General features: G+C 35.1%; 1 protein-coding gene across 2 annotated transcripts in view; it reads right to left on the bottom strand.

Moving 5' to 3' along the window:
• The window catches only part of PPFIA2 (PTPRF interacting protein alpha 2), a 205,659-nt gene that overhangs the window by 89,091 nt on the left and 97,439 nt on the right, over positions 1–19,129 (bottom strand). Inside the window, exons 3-4 of one of the 2 annotated variants that reach the window (XM_063396404.1) lie at positions 16,986–17,150; positions 7,260–7,334 (exon numbers count right to left, since the gene is read on the bottom strand). In XM_063396404.1, coding sequence (XP_063252474.1) covers positions 7,260–7,334; positions 16,986–17,150 — 240 coding nt within the window. The remainder of the gene's footprint in view (positions 1–7,259; positions 7,335–16,985; positions 17,151–19,129) is intronic. The other variant, XM_063396405.1, reaches the window with a different exon arrangement.

The following is a 19,129-nucleotide window of genomic DNA, read 5'->3' as shown; positions in this document are numbered from 1 at the left end:
CTCATTTTGATGAAGATGCTAATTTTATGGGAAGTTTGTGCTTCAAGGTCTAAAGGAAATTGGGAATTTTTAATCTCCAGTCATCATTTATTCAGTAAAACAAGGCATTAAATCACCCAAGTTTCTAATCATGGGGGACCAAGGTCTCATTAAATCAAATATTTCTGTCAGACATAAAAATGATGTAGATTTGAAGAAATTTGCAAAATTATTTCAAACGTCGGTCTCACTGCTCTTTTAATGTATATTTAAACAATTGCTTCATAGCTGCACAGCAGGTTTTGGGAGAAGAGTGAAGAATGAGGAAGTAGTAAGTCACAGTTTGACATTGCCTTTTTACCTTTTGCCATGTTCCCTTAAACATTATTTTACTAACCTTAAATTTTTCTTCACCTTTAATGCAAATAACAGCTTACAATAGTTTAAGAGCAAAGTATGCATGCTTTTGTTGACACTCAGGAACGTGTCATAGCAAAAAACTAAGAGGCTGCAAACAATCTCAGGGTATTTTTAAAATAAATTGAGCAGAAAAAAACTTCTGTGAAAAATCTGTGACACTGAGATTTACTTTAGTCACAAATCTGGACACAAAGTTCTGAGAAAAAAAAAAATCAAAATTGCAGTTGACATCCTCAGTAGTCAGAATTTTTCATCTCAGTGCAAGGGTCTGAATCCTTCCTCAACAGCAGGAAACTCTGAAGCAGCTGAATCCATTCATACTTAGGATCTTAGAATATTTAGAAAATATAACCAGAAATAACAATTGCCTTTATGACATAATATTCAAAAGAATATAAAAACCATAGAAAGAAATATATATAAGCTAGCAAACATTCAATATCAAACATTTTATTACAACTATTAATCACACTGTCTCTGTGAAGGAATAAAAACCTTTTGTCTTCAGCTACATTTCCTTAAGTGCTCCATGAACATGTGAGCACAGACCACGAATCCTTTCTTACAAACTGGTGTCTTCTAAAGAACACACAGGAGGTATTCAACTTGGACAAAATGTGCAAAATGAGAACATGACATTGGTATTTTAGGATTTGTTACAGGTGGTCACATGCTAAATGGAGGGGAAAGAGAACACAGCATTTCAGAATGCCTTTTGATAACACCCTAAAGCATCTGGGCAGCAACACATTTCTGCTCTCCAAAACCATTTCAGTGAAGAAGACCAAAATTGGTGAATGTATTTAATATTTAATTTCTGCATTGCACACACTACACTGTGGTAAACACACAAATAGGCTTACGTCACTAACATTTTTGTATAAAAATACTGATAGCTGCAAAATCATTATCTGCTGTCATGGTATAAAATGCACGTTCTTTTAGTAGCCAAAACCTGAAGATTTTTTCCTGTGGTAGAAGTTTATGAAAGTTCTACTAAGAAACCACTCTTGCAAATGCAGTAGTTACGTTCACCTCAAATATGTCAATAGAAATTACTGTTCTTCAGTTGTTACCTGGAAAATGCATTGAATTTTAGACTTATTCTGCTCTGTATTTTAGTGAAACCTGAAATTAGTGAAAAAAGGGATGGCACTGCAAAATCAATCCTGCTGCCCTCAATATTCACAAAGGATCTTAGTGCTTTTTCTTCCTCTGAGAACTCAGATTAGAATTAACTGAGGACATAAAATGAAATATTTATGGCAACTTAACTATTTCTTGTGCTTAGTTCTTTTCACTTTGTAAAAAATTAGGCAATGAAGGCTGTAGTGCTGCTGTATTAATTTTCAACCTCTTCAATTCCCATGCTCCACATACTAATTCAAATGTGTAGAGCATTAAATTAATGCTGTAAAACATGTAGTCTAAGAAATAATCACTAAAACAAATCATCATTTTGCACCACTGCCACATTTAAAACTAAAAAGCAACAATAACTTTCTGCAGAGGTAACATTTAATTAGATGGCTAAGGTTAAAGGCAGATTAAAAAGCAATTATATATAGCATTTAAATGTACACTTCAAACAAAGATATTTTTAATTATGTGCAGCTTTGCAGAAAGGATATATTTTGCTACGTTTACATAGTCATTTAAATTAAAGTTCCAACCACAAAGAATATCTCTTCAGAGTCAGACCTCTGCAAATCTATAGCTTATATAGAAATTTTTAAAAAAATATTAACATATAGGAGAGAGTTCAGAAAGCAGTAACTTGCACCATTCTGAGAAAATATGGTGAAAGGAGATAGTATAGGGGAAGAGTGTTTCAGATTCTTTGCACAAAAATGTATGCCTCAATTCATCAGAAACAGATACAAATCATCTGCCTGGAGTTCAGAAAAAAAAAAGGTCCCTGAATTCCACCCAATTTCATCCAAAATTTTGATATCCATAATTTCTGAATTCTGTACTGATGAAATTTTGTGTAAATTATATGTTCAGTAAATGCATATCTATTTTCCCCAGCAAACTATTCTTTTTACAATGCTTTTACTCCAAAAATCACTTTGAATTGTATTTACACAGAAAGCCCATGGCCACCAAGAAACTCCTGTTAAAAAAGTGCCTTAATCTAACTGGAAATGAAAAAGCTAGGCATAGAAATATGTTTTCATATGCAACTATGGGTAAAAAGGATAGGCCACATTTAGCTAAGACTTCACATTGAAATACATATTTATATGAACTACTACAGAATATTTCATTAGCAGTAATGACACCATAGTCATGTCTGCAGCATCCCTCATGGTCAAGCCAAAACTGTCCTCAGCTGTAACAATTTTACTGCATTTTTTACTGGGTTCTTGATTTGCCCTGAACAGCAGAAGTTTGGCAATTAACTTGGTATTTGGAAGTTCTTTGCTGAATAAGTGGATACATTTTCTGTTGTCTCTGGTACAGAAGATAAAGAATTAGAAATTTCAAACCTTCCTCTCTTTTCAGTGATGTAAATAATTTATGAATGCTTTCAAAAATGCTATAAAATTAGCATTAGGGTACCCTAATGAATAAACTAACCCATTGTCAGGAAGAAATCCACTGCCTAAACAGAAGAATGTATGCAGTTATATGAAACAGTGAGCTATGATCCAAAACTCCTGCAAGACCTCTGAGAGCTCCAGGAGTTAAATTTAGCCTCAAAGTCCAGTAAACTTTTGCAGAAGCAATTGTAACAGTGAGGCTTTAAAATGAACCCTGAGTGTTTTAAAATATAATCTACGTGTCAGTTGACAGAGGCAATATAATGCTATCTGGCATTTGGAAATAGCACTGGCAATTGGAACAAATGCTGAGGAAAAGCATATGGTAGTACAGTAATACACACAGTCAAATCAGGAGTTTCTGTAATTTAATGTTCTGCAGTCCCCATGTTTTCTGGGTTCCTAAAGAGTATCTTTGAGGTAATAAATGTAAGTAAAGCTATATTTTTCATGCCACAGTTTCTACTAATGAGGAAAGATGGAAAAGCCAGCATATTAACTGGAAACAAATGAGGGTTTTGGAATGCCACTTTTCACATGATTCTTATCAACACAGAAAGATGTTGCAAGGGATGGATAATTGTTCAAAATGAACAGGAGAAAATTTATGTGCAAATTAAGCATAGTCATTAAAAAAAATAATCCGGTATTGTATTAACTATGTATAAAGCTTGATTTTACAAAAAGTCTTGGAATAAAAGCTTTAAAGGTTGTTTGGTTTGTTTTTTAACTATTTGTTGAAGGCTCTGGGAAATAGGGAGATCTGTTAATGGAAATTGCAACAGTTGTCATTTAACACTGCACATTGCTGCAGGAATGGATTTAAAAGTGTCACCGTGGGTCATGGTCCATAATCTATGTACTCTGAAGCTGTGGAAGATGCTAGCACTTGGGTTCATGGGACTACAGGGCACTAATGACTAACCTTGGTGTATTGTTTGCATGTGTGTAGTTCAGCATCCTTTGAACAAAGATTCACATCTGTAATGTTAATAAGAGTATTTCTAAAGCTGTAGAACAGAAGTAGTTATATTGTCAGTATTTTCAACATTAAAGTTTATTCCCATTAAGATCATGAGTGACAAAACTTTGAAGATAAATTCACTTCTCTTGCCAGTGAGATTCATTCTTCTCAAATTAGTGTGTAAAAAGGAAGCTATTTAGCAGATCACTATTCAACTTTGCAAATACTCATACACTCACTGAAAAACATAACATTTCCCTTGAAAAATATTCAAAGAAGAACACTATTGTACCACTGAGCTTTGTTATTGGATGTCCCACTTGCAACTTATCTAATTGCTAACTGCAAATTAGACATTGAAACTATTGGAGAGACCATAGGTTACATGGAGGAAGATGAGAATCAGCATAATTATAAAAGTGTCTAAGGGGTAAGCAAATGTAGCTATGTTTTACAGTAATTTTAATTAAAAACAGGAGGTAAATGTCTCAAAAATTTGTTAAGAGTATCTTCTATTCATCTTGTCTACAATAGACATAATGAATAGGAAATCTCCTAGTCGTGACCTAGTAATGGTTTTGTGACATTTAGTGCACTACTTAGTGCAAGCAGAATGAAATAAAAATGCAGGATGAACATGGAATTTTATTACAGTATTAATCTGGTCCCTATCTGCACAAAAACTCACTAACAGTAATTCAGTTTGCTGCTATGTACAATGGCCCCTTTCACAGTCACTAATCAGTTGCAGCAAAATAAAAAATATAGGCAAATAACCTTTTCCCCTAGGAAAACATATGTTTAAAGAATTTTTAATCCACTCTTTAATAAAATATAAGCTTTAATAAAGTGTAAGCTCATAAGACTAAAACCTTTCTCTATTACCCTTGTGTAACTACATGTAAACATTAGCTACACAAGCTGAGCTCCCCCAACAGGTCCAAATGTCCAATTGCTCTGGAGCTTAGAGTGTGTTACTATTGCCTATTCAATATCAAGTGCTTTGCAAGACTGTTAACAACTAGAGCTGAAATCAGCTTTGCCAGTTACAGATGATCTCACTCCCTTTCTCATGTATGTAATATGCTACAAAGACTGTTAAATGAGAGCTTAGTTACCACCTAATGATGGAAAACTGCAATTGTTTTGGGTTTTTTTTAATATTTCCAATAAGAATATTAGATATATTTCTAATAAGTACTCATGAGTGTCTGCAGTTTCTCACTGTTGCTGTGTCAGAGCCACAGCCACAAGCTTTCAGGGAAAGGGAATATCTTAACATATACATTTTTGCTCCTTTTTATCTGATACTTGTCATATATCTAAACATAATTTGTTAAATCAGGGAACCAATTTACTGCCGTCATTTTCTGTTTAGACACAGCCCTGTATATAGTACATTCTTAGAATAAGTATGAGAAAATGGATACAGAAGAAAATACTAATTCTCCTGGGAGAACAGACACCAAGACAGGAAATCACTGAAAACAATACATTCAATTTCCCTAGAAACTTAGCCCATTTATTTTCATATGGTGTTTTATTGCCTGTGTATTCACTGTGGAATTTAGCATAAAACTAGACTTAAATACTGCACTCCTGTAATTAATTTTGTCTTAGTCAAATAACTAATTGTGTGAAAATTATCTGAACTCTTGTTCAATAACTGTTTGAAAATCACCCACTTGTTCTCTTCCACATCTCTTCCCATTTCACTCTTTTCACAATATTATTTAATTAAATTTCAGCTTTAACAGTCCCTGAAAGGAAACTGGAATAATAATATTCAGATTGTGCTAATGGTCATGTTATGCTTGATTGATTCAGTATCCTATATGTCTTCAGTGTCATGAAGACACAAAAATTGTTCAAAATTTCTAAGGATTTGGGGCAAGAAAAGCTATGGAAGTCCTATTTCAATTTAATTTCATTGTGCATGCTTTTATTCCTTACTGTCAAAAAAGTTTCACCTAATTTTTAAAATTCAAAATTTTAAAAAGCAAGACAATCCTCTAAAGACCTGCTCCTATGCCCAGTGAAGTGAACTTGGATTTAACTGGATGATGAGCAGGAGGATTGGAGCAGTGCAATGCATTTCAATTGGCTTGACTGACCAAAAGGTCTGCTTGGGATTTAAGAAATGCTAGTGCACATAACAGAATACACAACATAGTGTAACTATATTATTTGAACACAACTTTTCTGGATCCTTCTGAAAGAAGAATCCTATTTTTTAACAGATAAAATGCAATTACTTCAGAGAGCAAAGAGATGAATCAAAATATCTTATTAATAAGTTTATAGTTTATCATATGTATAAAAAAGAAGTTCTAATATATTAATTGAAGATCCTGCTTTTAAGAAGTAACTTTAAGAAAGTACCTTTTAGTTAAAATACTTTAGTAGTCTCTACTTTATATTATTGTGAATTATGGGTATTCCACTTTTCAAGAATTGTTTGGTAGCCTTTGAGGTTGTCTGTGGCTTCTTTAAGTTTCTGTCTTAACCCTGAATAAAATGACACCAGAAAATGGCCATAACCCAAAACAGTCTTAATCCAACTTTCTTATCTGGTTTACTTTTAACAGTGTTAAAATCATATGGCACAAGTGTTCAGAACGCAAGGAGAATGGTAAAGTCACCAGCAGACTCCAATTTTTATATTATCTGGGTTCAAAATCACCTCTCTAGGATGCAAACTTTCTTTCTATATGTGTACAGTGTACAGCTGTTCAGTGCAAACATGCTTTGCTGTTCACCCTTTCAAATAAAAAGAGAACAGCCTGCAAACAGGAAAAAATATCTCTTGTCCAAGTTCACAATAGTTGCATGGCAGCACAGTACGCCATGAAACACTGCAGTTAAAAGGGAAGAGACAAACCTACATTTCACAGTCATCCATAATCCTTCCTTCATCAATGTTAACATTTACATAATGAGTATATATACGTGCATGTGTTTTACTTAATTTTATAGTAAAATGGAAATTCAGGTTGTTGAATTGTTTATAGTATTTGACATATTTGTTGGTTCACTATTTTTTCAAGTCCAGTAAGAAATCTGAGAATCTGCCACTAGCTCTTGGATTTCGGCTTGCTCACAAGGGAAGAGAAGGAGGGAATAAATTGGTTAACAGAAGGTTGTACTAATCTCTCAACCACCTTAAACAAGCCCCACTGAGAAGCTTACTCAGAATGTAATTTTTCCTTAGTTTTGTTTCATTTTGGTTTTGTTTGTTTATTTGTTTGTTGGAATTTTTTCTAACAGTTTTGAAGAAAGTGGCAGGGAACACATGGGACAGAGTATTAGAGAAATTTAATCTCAAAAGGGGAGAAAGTGTTTTATGTTACCTCCTGGTTAGCAGCAGCTAGTTCTTCTTCCAGTGCAGAGACTCTTTCTAAAGAAACCCTCAGTCGTTCCCTTACCTAGAAGAAAAATCAAAATATGTGCAGTAACGTAATTTCTATTAGTCTTTAAAGATTATATAATCTGCCATATGCTCTACTGTATGCCCTGCCACTCCATTTGCAGGCATGTGTGTTGCACCCTTTCATGAGACATACTGTGTAGTAAACATTTAAAGCTAACTATAGGAAAACTTAACCCATTAAAATAGGTGCCAGACTTTAAATGCCACACAGCTGTTCCACAGTCTGCCTGTAATGTTATGGAATATACAGCAAATGAAAATACTTGAAGACTACATTAGGCATAAAAATAATACTTTCAGAAACATTTTTTACAAAGGATAAAGAAAAGAATCCCCACATTTGCAGATGCTTTAAGTTCACTCCATGGAAGATAACTAATCCATTTATAGTAACTGAATGCAATAAATTCATTGAAAAATAACTTTGCCTTCAGGTCCATATACTAGAGATCTTTTATATCATCATGCATTTGTTTCAATTTTGCAAGAGGTCATAAACAATATATACTCTCATAAGCAGAAAATGTCTCCGTATTTGCATCAGTTTAACAAATAACCTAATTTGTTCAGAGGATGATGATGATCTCAATTATCATTATTACTAGTGTTTCAATTATTGCTAAATTTTGATTATTAATAGTTAATACTGAGTTAATACTAAATGTGTCTGAAGACACATTCATAGCTGATTTGAGTGCTCTGGTTCATTGTCAGCTCATGTAGCTCATGTAATCTAAGCCAGCAATATAGCTGCAGTTTCCCAGTACAACCAAAGGCAAATCAGACCTTGAGTGACCTCCAGTGCTGTGTGTGACTCTCCCCTGACTGTTAAGGGCCCTGTGACTATCCTAATCTGCAGAACTTCATTAGGCACCTCACAATAAATGAGTTCATAACCTGGCTGATCAGTCAACACTCAAGGTATATTTCTTTACGTGTCCCAGCTACACTGCACCAATGCTGTTCCAGCTGCTGATCCACAGATGTTTAAGGCTATTAACAATGTTTGTAGGGTCTGGTAGCTCAAAGTCTACTAGACCAAGAGATGTAGCTGGAAAATAAGGCAAAACAAAATCAGTCTTTCATTTACAAAGAAACAGGACACGTTTTCATTGTTTCACATCCTTGACAAATACAGGAGATCCCTAAAACAGTTGTATATGTCCTAACGCTTTTATATTTTTTCCAGTGATAGCTCAGTCTAATAAATATTACCTTACCTTACAAACTTCATTTTCATTTACAACTGACAGAAATGGGATTTTGCAAAGAGATTCACTATATCCCAAGAATGGATTAGACTTTAGTAGGTGAAAATTGACAAAACCATACCCCAGCACATTCACTTGACTTTAAAACTGTCTAAATCTCAGGATGAAACACATATTCAGGAAATGAACACATAAAAACAAAACTATTCACCCTTTCTAAAAAATTCAAATATAGTTTTTATGCAGTACTTTGAGGCTTTTGTTCCTCTTTACATAGTTTATTTAGAACAACTAGTGAGGGGTGTAGACATGTCTTCAAGATTCCTGATTTCAATGTCTCTAACCACAGTGGGAGCTAGTATAAAACAACTTTTTAACAAAATCACAGATTAGATATTAAAAAAAAAAAGAAAAAGGAAAAATTACAATGATGTTTCTGGCTTCAATCCCTTTGGCTGAAAATGCTGCCTTGGGACAACATGATTGAGAGAAAATTCACAAACAGGCAGTTGTTGAAAGTCAAAATGAAATAGAGTGACTTGGCAACTTTACTTGAAATTTTTCTGAAACCTCCATGCATTCAAGGCCAAGTGCCTTACAAAGGAGAATATATTTTTAAAAATACATTATAATACGTCTAACACTGACATTCAGTTTGAATGGTGCTAGAATCTGCAAACCAAATAGGCCACATTACTAAGGATATCACAGCTCTATAAGCAGCTGGAATGTGAAGAATTATCCTTAAACTTTACACAGTGTAGAACTGTAGCACTGAATCCTAGTGGGTTTCATACAGCCATTTTAGAGCTTGTAAACAGCACTCCCTCTAAACAACAGACTCCGGATACACAATTTTTTAGCTGGCACTTCAGCAAAACCAGATCAAGAATAAATGTGTCTATCCTGACTATTGAGCTATTACATTCAAATACATTTCTTTTCATTCTTGGCCTACTGTCAGTGACAACACTGAACATTACCTGTGTAAGACAGAGCAACAGTTGGAAGTTGTTTCCTTTGTCCTGCCTTGCCTTACCTCACCTCATACACAGTTAATACATTGTCTTTTTCATAATGACCTAGCCAAAATTGCAGTCTGATGGCTCTTACTTGTTCTCTGAATCGAACAGTTGCTAAATGAACTGAAAGCAACTCTGCTTTGGCACAGAAAATACCCTTTTTCCTTTCATCTGACCAGTGAACAACAAATTCAGATTCACATTTGCCATAGTGACATTGGAAGGGCTTTAACTAGTTCTTCATTTTCAAACACAAATAACAGCTGTTAAAGTTGAGGAAAATCTTTGATTCTATTAGTTAAAAAAAATAAAGCGTTACATCAGAGCTTTGATCTGAAGAAGAAATCTGCTGCGGTTTACAACCCAGAAGCTGTAACTTTATTTCTCATTTTACATTTCTTTGTCAGCCATACACAAATGTAGTGCAAAGAATTTTTTTTATTGGATCCCCTCTTCAAATTTATGTTTGCAGCAAAAAAAATCTCAAACAGAACCATCCTCATTTCTGAGAGATGTGGGAAAGGTTGTTGCTCTGGGTCACTATCTTGTAAAAGAAAAAGAAACTGGAACAAATGCAAACTATTTTTATCTGACAATTTTTCATATGATGGATGCCAATTAGTGATTGGCGTCTAATACAGATTTCTGTTTTCTTGAAGTGACAGTGAGTGAGTAACTATAGCTAATAAGAATTATCTTATTGAGATCATGTGTATCACTTCAGAAGTTACTCTGCTTAAATTTCATGTGATCCTTCAACATATTTCTATTTTCTTGGGCACATGATAGTGCTTTACTAAAAAAGGTTTCACAAGGTAAGACTAATAAGATATCAACTGATCTAACAGAAATGCTATCATAAACATTTTTAAAGGACAAAATCCTGAAGAATAGAAAGCTCCAGGGAGAACTCATAGCACCTTCCAGTTTCTAAAGGGGCTTAGAGGAGAGCTGCAGAGGGACTTTATACAAGGGCAAATAGTGACAAGACAAGGTGGAAGGGATTTCAACTGAAAGAGGACAGATTTAAACTACGTATTAGGAAGACATTTTTTACTGTGAAGGTGGTGATACACTGGAACAGGTTAGACTTCCACAGAGAAGCTGTGGATGTCTATCCCTGGAAGTGTCCAAGGCCAGTTTGGATGGGGCCTAGAGCAACATGGTCCAGTGAATCGTGTCCCTAACAGGGCAGAGGGTTCAAATTAGGTGATTTTTAATTATTTTTTCAACCGAAACCATTTTGTGATTTTATGATTGTAGTGTCACAGACACAGCGAAAAAGGGTTGCTCTCGCCATGTTAGAGGGTGTATCCAACATAAGCCCAGATGAGTGGGTATTCTTCTGGCTTTTAAATGCAACTACATTATCTTTAAATGTAACATAGTCAATGTCATGTTAGCACTGCTGTCAGTGCAAAATATCACCCATCTTCCTTGTCTCCTAGCAACTGCTTCCCACATTTTTGCTTGCTGTCAAATTCTTTCTTCATTCTCTTCAGATCTGCAGCCCATAAAGAGCTTTAAAAAAACCACTTGCATGCTAGAATTGAATCACTTTTCTTCCATGAACAGTCTATTAAATAAAAGTTCTCCTAGTTACATGTTAATGAATAAAAAGATAATGACAATGGTGACACGAATAGGCTAATTTTGTTTGCAAGAATATTAAGTACACTTTTCTGCCATTAATTAATCTCAAGAGAACCAGTGGGGTTTTGATTCTTAGCTAAGACAGTAACATCTGGTAGCTGCTTTCCACTGTGAAGATAAACTGGACACTTTTCTTACAACACTGACCAAAAAAATTGAGTTTGGAGAAGTTGCTTCTTTCCTCTTACCAAATGCACATTTTAAAAGTTGAACCCAAAGTTTAAAGCAAAATAAGAAAAATGTCTGCATAGTCAGATAGACATTAGAAGTCAAGTAGAACTATAGAATGGCACAATTAACATACTACTTTTTCTATCTTCTTCCTGAATTGTCTATAAGGACTATGTATTTTCTGACCTAGTCAATGTCTATTCCAACCATTAAGTTAACATGAGCTTCTATTTTTTATTCAGCTCTAATGATTTCTAGGGAATATTGTCTTCACTTCCTCTTTTATAAACAATTCCATGTATATTCATATATAATATCATAAAATATTTTGTAGTGCTGTCTTACATTAGCTCCACAACTATTCATTGCATTAAAAAAATCCCACAAAAAAGGTATGAGCTACTTAGCAGCAGTAAGAGAAGTGTTTGGGAACTGTAGCATTAAGAAAGACAGGGTGAATAACTGAAGGGAGGCTTCCACTCTGTGAATGCTGCTGCAAATTTAACCTGACTTGTAATAGCAAAGGCTATAACAAATGTTAAGTCAGAATTTCACACTGGTCCTAGCCCAAATCACTCCTAAGTTCTAGTGTTTAAAACTTCACACTTTTTTAACAATGCTTATTGTGAGATATAACCTCACCTTACACTTAGGTAAAACAGTCACTGAATTTAACTCCTCAGATGATGAAAATTTAAAATTGCTAGCAGAACTGCCCATGTGCTTTGGTTTTGTATTTCTAAAAAATGTTAGCATAATTAGATATACAATTTTTTTGGAAAATATGTATAGCTTCTGTCAAATTAAATTTCTAAATAATATTAAGAACAATAAAACAACAATAACAATAATAAAAAATACAGTTAGTGTGGTATCAATTTCATTTGCTGTGACACAACTTACCCAAGGAAACACAATGAGATTTTTCTGAGGATCACAAAATGGTAAACATTTCTAAACTGAATTAACTCTGTCATTATCCCCATGCCCTAAAGCAAAAATTCTCATAAAATATGTTAAAACTGCAAAAACAGTCTGTGAAGACTTTTGTTTGGTACTACTAAGATCTTGTACAGATGATGGAGTAAGCCTCAAAGCATACTCTTACCACTCCCTACTTACTAGAAGATACCTACTGGATTCAGCCAAACAGGACTGGCTCTCTCACATGGGAAGCTCATGACAAGCTCTCATTCTCCAGGGTTGTGGCATGTGGATAACGAGAGGGACCTGAAGGAGCAGTCAGACTGAAAAAACTGCAATGACAGCCATGTTTTCTTTCTCTCTCTAATGCAATCACAGCTGCATTTCTCAGTGGTGATCTATCTTTTAGACAAAAGGTAAAGGCAAAGCCCAGACTTCATGTAATAGATTGAAAGTCAAGAGACTTTGAAATAAGGTATCACTCCTGATTCTTTTTATACTTAAGCAGGCCTGTCTAGAAATTGATATATTTTATTTTTTACTTTCCAAACTGTTAGTAGGTTTCATTGCATTTTCTTCATTACTATAATGAGGAGGATTTTTGTATTGTACTGTGCACGTAGCAATCCTTTCATTATCAGTCAAGTTTTGTGGCAGAGCTTGTTACAACACATCAAGATGTCGTAGTGTAGGAAGTGAAAACATGAAAGAAAATTTGCATTTAGGAAGAATTTTAAGATTTTCTTCATATTTTTGTAAGATTAAAGGGCAAAACTTCTCATGAAAATATTTTGTTACGCTTTTCCAAGCATGTAACAACTACATCAATAGTTTTAGTGTCAACAATTTTTGTGAAGAAAAAAATTTAAAAAAAATTTGCGTTACTCATTTGCAAAGGATCATGATATATTTCCAGTGCACTTTTGACAGTTTTTGTTACTCTTTATCCATTAACCTACTTCAGCTTTGTGCTCATTTTCTGATGGGGCACTGTTTATTTTGCTGCGACACCAGTGTACCATAAATCATGGGTTTTTACCTTAGTTTTACTGTGAGGTTCTGCCTGCAGGCCTCCCCTGAGCACGGCAGCACAGTCTGTATGAGTGAAGCATTACCCACAATACAGGAAGACAAGACACATGTAAGTCAAAGGCAATAGATTGACTCCATCCACGGATGCCAAGAGACTTGATTAGTTTGTCACAGAAAGGCCTTTTTTCAACTTCAAAAGTAGGAGAAGTCAGGGAGATTCCTGAGGAGTGGAAAACTCACAAATGTTTTGTCCTTCTTCATGAAACACAGGAGTTATCCTGGGAAGATCCAGGAAAGTACAAGCTGGCCAGTGTAGGGAAGGTTATAGAGCAAATCTTTGAGAAAGCATTTTCAGGCACATAAAGGACAAGATAGTGACTGGGGAGAGCCAGTATGGCCTTGTCAAAATCCAGTGATACCAACCTGCTTTGCATGAGGAGACGACTGGCTCCATGGATGAGGGGAGAACAGTGAATGTTATTTGTCTTTGCTGAGGTGTTCTGCAAGACTTTCCATGAATCCCTAGAGAAACTGGTGAGATGTGAATTGGTGAAATAGATTCCATGGTGCATCAAAAATGGACTGGACTGCAAGAGGTTTTTGATCAGTGACACAAAGCCAGTGTGGCAGCCCATTGCCACAAAATGAGTTTCCCTAGGGAATGAGACAGGCTTCGGGAAGAGAAAGCAGTTTTGCAGAAAAGATCTAGTGGTGAAAAAGGCCAGCACACAGTTTGGCCAGTGGATTGGAGGAAATGATTATTTCCCTCCAGACTTTTGAGGCTGCATTTGGTTTTGGGCTTCCTGGTAAAAGAGAGATATTAGCATATTTCAATGAAGGCCCACCAAGTTGGCCATGGGCTGGAGCACACAGCATACGAGACAGGCTGAGAGAGCAGGGTCTGGTCAAAGTGAAGAGGAAAAGGTTCATGAGAGATCTAGTTGCTGTCTACAACCAGCTAACCAAAAGATACAAAGGAGGAAATAAAACCAGATTCTTGCAGGTGCAGGAAGGGAAGACCTTGCAGGACAAGAGGGAACCAGTGCAACACTAAAAAGCAGTGACTCCCGATAGGTATTATGGGAAAAAATTACAGTGAGGGTGGTGAATCACCAGAAAAGGTTTTCTGCCTAGAAATATTCATAAGTTATTGGACAGGACCCTAAGCAACCTAAACAGTTGGCCCTGCTTTGAGCAGGAGGTTGGGCCAGATGTCTCTGAGGAGCTCCAACCCACATTGTTCTACTAGTCCCTGAAAAGATTCAATGCATTTTTATAGGTGGATTGATATCTTATTTTGTTAGGGTCTGAAACAAACCTAACTTACATAATTTTTCTGTCACCATGCAGAATATATGACTCACATGCCATAAAAAAATTTTAGCACATTTGACTGCATGCAGTCTTTTTTACTTTTTTTTAAATAAATATCACCATAATGCTGACAATTTGTGAAAGCATTATATTATCAAGTATCTGGGCGATATATGCAACATCTTTGATCCAAGCCTTCCAGAGACACTGTAACAAATCCAGGTATTTCTATATAGGATTTGTACTTGAAAATAATGTGTGCTGGGTTTATAGCAAATTATTTTAAAATAGTTTATTAAACTGTTTACTGGACTTATCTCAGAATGTTTTATAGTAAAAATATGATTTATTGAATCAAAATTAAAAGGGTTCCACACACAGGTAAACAGCAAGTCAGAAAAAAGTAATTTTGACCAACCAATTTTAAAACTTGTTTCATAATGGAATGAATCTTCTGTTAATATGATTGTAGATGGTTGACTTTTCTACCCTCATAATTGTCATTACCACTGGGACAGGAATCAATTAGATACATAAAATGTCTACCTGTGTCATTCCAAAAAATTTTAAGATGCTGAATATTGATTTTTACCTGTTACATTTAAAATAAGAATAGAATTTTCAACAATATAAGTCAAATTTTTCAATAATGCAAGTCAAAATATTACATGTAGCTTCAATCTAATTCTGTACAATAATTTTCAAAATGGGATGTCAAATAAACTGCATAGTACCACAGCACTAAAACACTCACAAAAGAAAATGTGTAAGAGGTACACAACTGCTGAATAATTAGAATATATTTCGAATTTAGTTCTTGTTATTTCTCATACTTATCCAACACAATGTCAACAAGTATAAAAGCTGGAGAGCTCCCTACCCTAGCTTTATTGATATTTAAAATGCTGGATAAAAGATCAAAGCTCAGAGCCTAAACTCCATCAATCCTCAAAAGATCTTTTTAATAATACAGGATTTTTTAAGTCCTAATGACATCCAAAAGCTTATACACTGGCTAAAAGTCATTATATTTCCTTTTCTAGGTTTTCTTTAAAGATGCTTTCATGATAGCTGAGTAGAACATATAACTCAAAAGATATATCTAAGCACATAATAAGTTTTTATTTTGTCTAAGTTCCTTAAATGTATTTAACTTTGAACCTGGTAGCTAACCTAGTATGACTCATAACCCACAGTGTCTCATGCTTTCATTACCAGAGATATATATATTGCTATATATACACTGCTACCTCAGTTCATTAAGTAAATACAACTTTCTGAGTATATGTCTAAAAGTTAAAGTTGAATTTGTTACCGTGAGACCATTAAACTGGTTCTGTACAACACAGCCCATCTGTGCAGTCAATGGTTTCAGATGCTGTGCTGCACAATGTCATCCCTGCTTACCCAGCCATCCCAGAGAAGCAACTCAGCAGCAGCAATGAACAAATCAGCCAAAACAGACCCCATAAGGAACGAGGTTCTTTGCTTAGGAGCCCTGTTTCTCACATGCTCCCTGCATGTGTAGTTTTGAGGCACTAATTCAGATACATCACCTTCTATTGTTTCTAGACTAGGTTTCTGAATTCATATACACAGTACTCAAGGTAATTATTCACAGCTGTACAAAGTTTCATTCATTTTGAATATAGTCTTTCCAGACAGGATACAGGAATGCAGTATGAGGAATGCAGTGGAAAGACCCTCTTCATTAGCATGACTTGATGCAGTTAACGGTGGTTTTTACCTTGATTCTGCAGACCCTTCATCACCTCTGATAATGTAGAATGTACTACTTACTTTAGATTACACTACTTGTAAATGGAACACAGTTCTTATGGAGCAAAGGCTGAAAAGATCTCTGAAATTTAGGAGGTTTTCCTCCTGAAAATATCTAAGAGCCAGGTTCCCTTATGTAATTAGGAACATCTCATTCTGCCTCTCTGTGTGCTTGTAAAATCTGATATATACCTACATTTTCATGGCCATAACTTAAAAGCACATTTTACACCAAATACACTTCCTCAAGTTCATCTTTATTTAGTGCTAAATAGGAGAAGCATGTCTGGTAGGGGTGAGATCTGCTTATTTTGAAAGTCTCTTCTATTGTCTACAAAAGATAGCTGAAGTGGCCTCGAGTGCCTTACAGCAATTGGCCATACAATCGTAAATTCCAGATTTCTCTGGACACCAGAGAAATGCTCTAAGTACAGGATTTATTCCAAGGAGTAAACAAACAATACTGTTGCTCTGCTGCATCATAAAGTGCAATTAGGCAAGTTAAAGCTTGTTTGGTAAGCTTTTTTTCCCATACTGTACCTTTTCATCCAAAGCCTTGTGGTGCTCAAACAGAGATTTCAGAGCTTTGAGGACCTCAACTTCACTGGAAACTCCTGAGGGAGACTGTGCTTGCCGCTTCACCACTGTCATCCTCAGGGACCTTTCGTGTCTTGAGACAAGGCACTCCAAATGCTCCAGTAACAGCTGTTGGATTTGAAATAGAAAGTTATTAATTTCTGCATCCCTAAATACCACAGAAATTCTAACTACAAAGTGCATGATACCAATCAGCAATTTTCTTGGCAACCTCACTGTAGGAGAGATTGCTGGAACTATTAGCAATAGTTCATGTTTCTAAACCAGAGGGAATAAATGGAAAAACAGAAAATCTACTCATGATTTCACTTAAAACTCTGCTGTGAAAAGCAAGAACAATAAATCATTAAGCATAGGATCACTATTTTACTAAATTAATGACATATTTTATATAATTTGTCATAGTAATTGACGAGTATTGATGGCCAAATAAGCAATGACAGTCTGAAGAATCGTGCAAAAATATTAAATAAGTTTACAATTAATTCAGCCTAACTGTAATATATTTTCCATTTATCTTGAAAGCAACTTAACAAAATATGTAGGAGTAACAGTATATTTTACTAGATTTTAAGACTATTCATTAGAGCTGCCACTGCTAATGGGGTCTGTCACTAGCAATTGCTTTAAAATATTCATTGTCTCTGCTGTATTAAAAACACAACAAAACCCAGGGAAGTCCATAAACATCTGTAAAAGAGACTGTAAAAACATATTATATTTAGTTTTCACTATTACTCTGAGGTTAAACGGAAAAAGAAAAATGGTATGTTGATGTATGGAGAATTCCTGACTTGCCCATACTTTCATAGGGCTACCAAATTGCTGTTTTTAGTGCCTGAACATGACAGAGACTTGGTTAGCTGAAAGGTTAAATCAAGGGAGCTAAATTCATGAATCAGAATGCATGTTCAATGTGTTGTAATTACAACAAACAATTACATCTAAGTCATTGAACTAGAAATCTAAATGTTACATGAACAATTGTTTAATATTTCTGCTTTGATGTGGTTCTTAATATAGCTATTAGTAAATATATGTATTTATCTGTAATCCACAGTTATTCTGTTACATAATGATTTTTACTCTTACATGAATTACTAGACATAGAAGAGCAAAAGCAGAAGGAAATTACATTAGAGATGTTGTATGTTGACATTAAGTCAGATTAAGAATGATTATGGTTTAGTGCCATCTTTTCTTCAAACATGGTTCTCTTGTCTGGATTTGCACATGGTTGCTATGTTACAACAACTATATTCTTCACAAAAAGTAGTGAATTAATATGTGAACAATGTTAATACAGTGAGAGTTATAATGACTCCCTGCAGCTCCAGAAAGGAAGGTCTTCCTATCATTTCTGCATCCAAGTGGTGGCCTGTATTTATCAAAACGAAATGAACAAGAAATTCACAAGCTTTCTCATCACTGAAGGGCTAACAGCAGATATAGGTGGATTTTAAATTATTTGAGGCTGTCCAAAGGAGCACACAGATTTGAAGATACTTCTTAGTGATAGAGCCATCAAAAGTTCAATACGAGGCTGTGAGAAGTTTGCAAATTTAATGAGATCAGAATATTTTCCAAATATTTATAGAGTATTTCTGTTCACAGTAGTACTTAAATAAACATTTATTTGCTATCATAAATAGAACTGAATTGCTGAATTTTGGTCTAAATTCTTGTATTGTCATGGTTTTTCTAGGCCATCTAGTTTATCTGGGAGAGAGCTGGAGGAAAGTAAGCTGGTTTCTAATTCTTCAGCCTACTCTCTGCCCTGTCTCTTGAAAGAGTCTGTGAGGGTGCAACATTTCCTTCTCTGTGCAGCCTAACTCTGCCCTGCTCCATGGCCCTGGGGTAGCCAGAATCTGACTAATCCATGCTGTGCACTTAGATTTTCCCACAGTCGTTCCCACCTCCTAGCTCACTCTATTAGTGTCATCCTGGTTCTCTTTATGCAGAATTTTTTCAGTGCATCATAGCTATGTCTGGATCAGCCTAAATCCAGCCAAAATGCAAGAGATTTCTGAAGAAATTAGGAAAAAAGAGAAAACATTGATCCACAGTTGAGTTTTTGTTATGGTCAT

Source organism: Prinia subflava, chromosome 4 (genome assembly GCF_021018805.1).
Source record: "Prinia subflava isolate CZ2003 ecotype Zambia chromosome 4, Cam_Psub_1.2, whole genome shotgun sequence".
In the NCBI taxonomy this organism is placed as follows: Eukaryota; Metazoa; Chordata; class Aves; order Passeriformes; family Cisticolidae; genus Prinia; species Prinia subflava.
This window is presented reverse-complemented; position numbering and strand designations above follow the sequence as displayed.